Here is a 7,243-nt window from a genome sequence, read left to right as displayed (position 1 = left end):
GCCGGCGCGCCCAGCCGCAGCGGGGGCTGGCGCCCGGCGGCGTGTGGAAGACGGTGAAGCCCTTCGTGAACGGCGGCGCCTCCGGCATGCTCGCCACCTGCGTCATCCAGCCCATCGACATGGTCAAGGTACGCGTGCTTGCGTGGTCGCCGGAGGGGGCTTCGGGCGGGGCAGCCAGCGGAGCCGCGCGCTCTCCTTGATACTATATAGTTCGGCAATTTGAGTTCTGCGCTTTCATTTGCCGGAACGCGAGGGAGCGGGGAATTCGAGCGGGGCAGCGGGGGTTGTGTGTAGGTGTAGGCGAGCTGTTTGGTATTTTGCGTCCAAGGAGAGTGCTGCTCCACTTGGTTGGAAATGCCGCTATGCGTATGGGGGATTTTGAGAAACCGAATGGGTTTGCTGAGTCAGGTCTGGGAGTTTGATCGTAACTTTGTAAGTTGCCTATCTTTAAAAAACATTGCCTAATGGATTTGAAGACTGCTGGCTTATTTCGTGATGTATTTCGTCAGGAAATAGCTTCACAAGATTTCTAACGAGTTTTTGCTCCATTTTATTGAAAATGCCACGCCACAGCTCATGTATGTGGTAATTTTGAGGAGCTAGAGTAAGGTCTGGGTCTGTTTCGAAACTATGGAGTCGGGTCTGGGAATTTGATTGTAATTTTCCTATCATTAAAAAAAATGTTGCCTCGTGGATTTCAGGCATTGTTGACTTATTCCTGATTTATTTCGTCAGGAGATTGACAAAATTTCTAATTGGTTTTTGCATTTACGAGTACATTAATCAGGCCGAGTTGATATTGTGCATTCTACTATTTTTTAGTTCACCTCCAAGATGTTGTCCCATTAATGACTTACGATCATAGGACGTAGCCCATCTGTACTATCCATACAGAGCAGTTTTAACATGGTCCCTCTTACCCCCTCTTTTCACATGAGAGGTAAGAGTATAAAATAGATCTTAGCCGTTGATCTCATCAATGAATGGCTTGATTGACTCTTACCTTCTTACCTCACATGTAAAAAAAGGAGGTAAGAGGGACCATGTTAAAATTTGCCATACATTATGGGGATTTTTCTTGTAATATTGTTGTTATTAAAGTCTTGATTTCCATGACAACTGCCTGCTGTTAGGTTTTTTCTTTCGTGGAGTGGTATTCGGTCTAGATCTCTAGGATCCAGGCACTTAGTTGATGGTTGCTGTTTTGTTTCAGGTGAAGATCCAGTTGGGCGAGGGCTCTGCAACTAGTGTCACCAAGAAGATGCTTGCTAATGAGGGAGTTGGTTCCTTTTACAAGGTGTGCCCTCTTAGGTCTTCTGTCATACAGATTCTGATCATAGTGTTGAGTATTGAATTATTGATATTGTGTTTGGCAACAAACCTGTGTTACTCCATTTGCTAGAGAATTAGTCTATTGATTTATGACTGGCATTTCGTTTGTGCAGGGATTGTCTGCTGGTTTGCTAAGGCAAGCAACATACACAACCGCTCGACTGGGATCCTTCAGGTTTGTACGTAAACCAGTAACTGAATTCATCAGTAACTTCCGGTTTTTTTAAGACCAAATGATTTGCACACGAAGGTTTGTGAATTTGACGTTCATAGTACGTTTAACCTTTAAGCTCGTGAATGGAGAATGCATCAACAGTGTGAAGTACCATTTTGTATCAAATGATTATGTCTCCTGGAGTAGTAGTTTAGATATTTTGAATAACTTTTTGTGGTAATGCTTGCTGTTGGTCATTGTATGCCCAAAGATTTTTTTACAATCTAAGTGTGCACGTTGGCATGACTCATCAATTGTAGGATTACTTCTGAATCAACAACGGTTTATTCAGGATTTATCAATTTCTATTGAAAATATTTTAAAGAGGGAATACTGATATCAAGTTAAAGTTGAAGTTGTAAGATTCATCACTCCTGGCGATGAATAAAATATTAAAGTTGAAGCCATCATACAACATCAATCATTGTGTTTTTACATCACTCTGTACTAACTGCAATGGAGAGATGATACGTTAGCTGTTGTGTTACTACTATAAAGTGTATTCAGGAAAATTGCTTGCACATAATCCGCCAGCTATCTTGATCCTATTTTATCTTAGAAGAAGTTAGATCCTGACTACACTAGCTGTTGTTCAATGTTTGACTTGATTTTTTGTCTTCACACTGTACTTTCTCAGGGTTCTAACAAATAAAGCAGTTGAAGCAAACGAAGGAAAACCACTGCCCCTAGTTCAGAAAGCTGCTATTGGTCTCACTGCTGGAGCGATTGGAGCTTGTTTTGGTAGTCCTGCGGATTTGGCACTCATCAGGATGCAGGCTGATTCAACCTTGCCAGCAGCCCAGCGCCGCCACTATAAGAACGCTTTTCATGCACTTTACCGTATTATTGCTGATGAAGGTGTTCTGGCACTTTGGAAGGGCGCAGGTCCAACTGTAGCGAGAGCGATGTCACTCAACATGGGCATGCTTGCCTCCTATGATCAGAGTGTTGAGGTACTTAGAGACAAACTTGGTGCTGGAGAACTTTCTACAATGCTTGGTAAGATTATTTTAGTTTCATTAGATTGGATGCAGTATTTACGTTTTATCATTTCTCTTCCGAGAATTGGCTGTGCATTCTGAGACATGAAGCAGAGTGGCATTCAGGTCACGTTATCTATAGGCCACGGACTCGACGGCATCTTTATTGCATTGTCTGGAGGACATAAAAGAATAAAAATGCTAGAATTATGAAATGATTCAGTATAGAACCTGTGGTCACCTTAACTGTTACACCACGTTCTAAACTTAAGATCTCCGGATTTCTAGCAAGGTACTTTGCTTAGTTCGTTACCTGACCTTATGCTGCAAGGTGCATCTTTCCATCTGTATGCTTAACTCATTCTTCCTTAGATCAGGCAGCATTCCAGCCAACTTCGTTTCAAAAGAAAACCGGTAGGTTTGAATGCTCTGTTGACCTGTTAAAGCTAGCTGCTTGATGATAGGCATGCTGAAATTATCCTTCCATTTGCTTACTTTGTGCTCTGATCGACGGATTTGCATGGACCCTCCCTACTATTTTCCCCAAAAAAGAAACAGATTTGTATCACACGTGTTGATTAAGTTGTGCGCTGCTACCGAAATAGCTTTTCATTCATATGCCTTCCATTACACACTGTTATGTTAGGCTTCTTTTGTTATAGTTTTCACCATGTTATGCTTGCCTTTTCGTTCTTTTAACACTACGCGGTCCTGCTACCCCCATTATTCTTACGCTTGCTCTACTCACTCCTTATATGATTTATTGAATTTCTCTTGTAGGGGCCAGTGCCATTTCAGGATTCTTTGCATCTGCTTGCAGTTTGCCCTTCGACTATGTTAAGACACAGGTTCAGAAGATGCAACCTGATGCTACTGGAAAGTATCCATACACTGGGTCTTTTGACTGTGCAATGAAAACCTTGAAGAGTGGCGGTCCGTTTAAGTTCTACACTGGCTTTCCGGTCTATTGCGTCAGGATTGCTCCACATGTCATGGTAATGCAAATAATACACGGTGTTTCTCTGCTTAAAAGTCAACTGTTCATCTTCATGCCTATCAAACTTACGAAATGACACCTTGTATGCAGATGACATGGATATTCTTGAATCAGATCCAGAAGGTCGAGAAGCGCGTCGGCCTTTAAAGTGTCGTGCTATGCTATCCTCACCTACAAATTATAATAGTGTAGCTGCTTTGTACCTATAAACCAGCAGTTGGTTCTGATATACAAAATCTGTACTTATTTCCTTGGCATATATGCTACCATGCTTCTTTGTTCCTTTCAGACCAAATAATCATATAATTTCTGGGTAACTTTTGGCAGAAAATAGTGTTGTTAGGAGCAGATATGCCACCACCGGATTGAACCCATGTCATCAATGGAGCCGGACATCAAACAAACTTTTCATTCTGTACTTGTTTAGGCTTTATTTTTGTCAAGTGTCAACATGTACTCCGTATATATTTTTGGCGGGGTAATATGTGTGGTTAATTCTCGCTGTTGTTGTAATTTCTTGGTATATCAGGTACAAACATTTTTGTTGGTTCTGTTGTGTGGTGTGCCACTACTGCATTCGGAGAAATGTGAGAGTGCATGTTTGTGTCAGCTGTTGACCATGCTAGGTATTGTACGGTTTCTGGTTTGCTGCTGTCATTCTGTATGAAATGCGATGTCGGACTGCCACATTTACTGATCCGAAGTGTATATCGCCTACGATAAATGTCGAAAACATTGCCTTGTATTTTCTTTATCTTGATGCACCGATGGAAATCCTAACTGTTATGTCTTACATTGTTCATCATGTGCTTCTTTTGATGGTGTAGGTCCACTGGCCTTGCTGCACTAACAGTTCAACAGGACATTTCAGTTACTGGTACCCTTTCTTCTTCTTCTTAATGCTACTTACTATTGCAGCTATGCTTTTATCGGCATTCAAATCCAGGTACTCTCAACTTCCATCAGAGCATACTAGGTTGGTAGTGCCCAGCCTAAAAGGGCTATGCACAAAATAATAATATTCTGAAACGACTTATAAAAGTGAATTTCAGTTCACTAGCATTTGGAGAAAAGAATGAGCGGATATCAGAAAGGTTAGGGGGCATGGACGAATGGGCTGTCCGTGCCCCGACCCTGTGGCTGAATTTCAGTCCAGTAATCTAGCTCCTCACACACACTTGTAGCCAGAAACGCACCGACATACCTGCAAATTCTGATGGGGTAACCTAACCTAACCTAAATAGCTTGCAAATTGCATTTGACCAGAACTCCAATACAAACTAAAACAGAAGCACCCGGTTTTATATTTGGCAGAGAAGCCATTCAGGAAAATTTCTGTACCCTCCTTCCCTGTTGTTGGGCTGGCAGATATTAGTGGGGGTCACATCATTTTCTCGCCCGTGTGTGTGTGTGTTGGATCTGACGTGTAATGGCAGGCCCGGGGTGCCCCATCCATAGTTATATCCATATTATTGCGTTTCTTAAGCTTTTCTCGCCAAATGTTTATCCGTTCTTGAAGTTTTCTCTGGCATTTTCTATGCGCCAAGAGGTAGCCATAATGATTTTCTTTCCGTTTGTTTAAGCCCGTGAAAGTTTCATCGTGTCGACCATGCAATGCAATGCAATGCACCCCTGTGAAAAAGAAATGCAAAGTCAAATATAATGAACACGGGCGCTGTGGAAAAGTAGTTTCTTGTTTTGTTTGGAGAAGAGAAGGGAGGGGAGGAATATACTCAACCGTAGTGTCCCCTGGCACTTTGGGAGGCTGCTACGACTACACGACAATACGGGACATTCCTTCTGCTCGTGTTCTTGAGACCAACTGACCTTGGAGCACCAAAAAGGCCACTATTCTCTGTCTGAAAAGAGTGTAGTGTTATCTGATAATATTAACTTTTTCCCGGAAACTTTCAAACAACCTCTGAGGCTCCGAAGAATCCTTGCTCATATACATTGCCCCTTTTCCTCCAAGTGCAACGTGTGAGAAATATATGAACTCGGAGTTAGACTGCTCATATATATTCATCAAAATAACAACGCATTTTTTGTTTCTATTTTCTTTCTAGATCTCAGAAGAGTTAAGTAGTTGCCAGGACAAACAGGTGGCATCTAAGGACGCTGTGCCAAAATTTCTTGACTAACACAAGAAATTGTTGAAGTGGTGACCCACCAACCTTCGTCCTACGTGGAGGATAGCAACAATGTGCCTGTCAAATGTTGAAATGTCGTACTGCACCGACCATCTGGTCCAATCAGAGCTGGACTCGTACTATTATTTTCCATCCAATTGTCAAATGAGGACTTGCCATCTAATTATTTCCCAACGAAATGACAGTACCATCACAGCAGAAAAGAGAACCCTGAAATGATCATCTGCAGATCAAAATCCTTACTACTCGAAACCGACGGCCAAGATAGCGTCATAATCCACGAATGAACGGTCGGATCAGCCGTCTCATCACCAGTGCCCAAATTACCTCTAGGCTATCTCTTTCCTTTTTGTAGAATTTGCCTTTTTGCACACTGCAAAAAGGAAAATCAATTGACTTGAGAACACGAAAACTTATCTGCGCGTTAATCCACCACAATGGAGTAAAGAAATGCAAAATCTTACCAATAAGAACTGTTCACGGGGACTAATGAAAAAAATCAGCAAAAAGTCAATCTTTTCTTTAGAGTTTTATCTTTTTGAAACTCTTTTCTTCAGAGTCCAACGCCAAGCACCACAGTCCTCGGGGCATCTATTTAAGCAGCATCCCATGTCTCCATTCTATTCTCTCCTCTCCTCCCATTCTTTTGCCGAAGGGAAATTTTCAATTTTTTTGAAGGAAATTCTCTCCTCTCGGCCCATTCTTTGCAGTTAGCTAGCTAGCGAATTCTTTCATCGGATTCTTGCTCGTCGGTCGATCAATGGCGCGGATGGCAGGCAAGGGGAGCAGCGGCAGGGCACTGGCCGGCGGGGCCAGCGGGGCCAGTGGACGCGAGCGTGAGGGGAAGAAGGCGCTGCTGCTGGGGCGGTTCGAGGTGGGGAGGCTGCTGGGGCAGGGCAACTTCGCCAAGGTGTACCAGGCGCGCAACGTGGCCACCGGCGAGGAGGTGGCCATCAAGGTGATCGAGAAGGAGAAGGTCTTCAAGTCCGGCCTCACGGCGCACATCAAGCGCGAGATCGCCGCGCTCCGCCGCGTGCGCCACCCGCACATCGTGCAGCTCTACGAGGTAATGGCCACCAAGCTCCGCATCTACTTCGTCATGGAGTACGTGCGCGGCGGCGAGCTGTTCGCGCGCGTCGCCAAGGGCCCGCTCCCGGAGGGCGAGGCCCGGCGCTACTTCCAGCAGCTGGTCTCCGCCGTCGCCTTCTGCCACGCGCGCGGGGTGTACCACCGGGACATCAAGCCTGAGAACCTCCTCGTCGACGACGCCGGCGACCTCAAGGTCTCCGACTTCGGCCTCTCCGCTGTCGCCGAGCAGATGCGCCACGACGGGCTGTTCCACACCTTCTGCGGCACCCCGGCCTACGTCGCCCCCGAGGTGCTCTCCCGCCGCGGCTACGACGCCGCCAAGGCCGACCTCTGGTCATGCGGCGTCGTGCTCTTCGTCCTCGGCGCCGGCTACCTCCCGTTCCAGGACCGGAACCTCGTCGGCATGTACCGCAAGATCCACAGGGGCGACTTCCGCTGCCCCAAGTGGTTCTCCCCGGAGCTCCTCCGCCTCATGCACCGC

At 45.2% G+C, this 7,243-nt stretch overlaps 2 protein-coding genes across 2 annotated transcripts; both read left to right on the top strand.

The window, feature by feature from the left end:
- Window positions 1–36: 36 nt before the first annotated feature.
- LOC125527757 (mitochondrial dicarboxylate/tricarboxylate transporter DTC-like) lies at window positions 37–3,840 on the top strand (the record flags this gene model as incomplete). The annotated part of the gene is given in 6 exon segments (XM_048692280.1): window positions 37–128; window positions 1,214–1,297; window positions 1,446–1,507; window positions 2,184–2,545; window positions 3,307–3,521; window positions 3,614–3,840. Coding segments are annotated over 6 exon segments (872 nt in total), but the record flags the coding sequence as incomplete, so codon positions are not given.
- A 2,457-nt stretch (window positions 3,841–6,297) lies between these two features.
- On the top strand, window positions 6,298–7,237 carry LOC125527758 (putative CBL-interacting protein kinase 13; the record flags this gene model as incomplete). Its single annotated transcript, XM_048692281.1, has 1 exon — window positions 6,298–7,237. A coding segment is annotated over exon 1 (804 nt), but the record flags the coding sequence as incomplete, so codon positions are not given.
- Window positions 7,238–7,243: the final 6 nt, after the last annotated feature.

Source organism: Triticum urartu, unplaced genomic scaffold (genome assembly GCF_003073215.2).
Source record: "Triticum urartu cultivar G1812 unplaced genomic scaffold, Tu2.1 TuUngrouped_contig_4396, whole genome shotgun sequence".
In the NCBI taxonomy this organism is placed as follows: Eukaryota; Viridiplantae; Streptophyta; class Magnoliopsida; order Poales; family Poaceae; genus Triticum; species Triticum urartu.
This window is presented reverse-complemented; position numbering and strand designations above follow the sequence as displayed.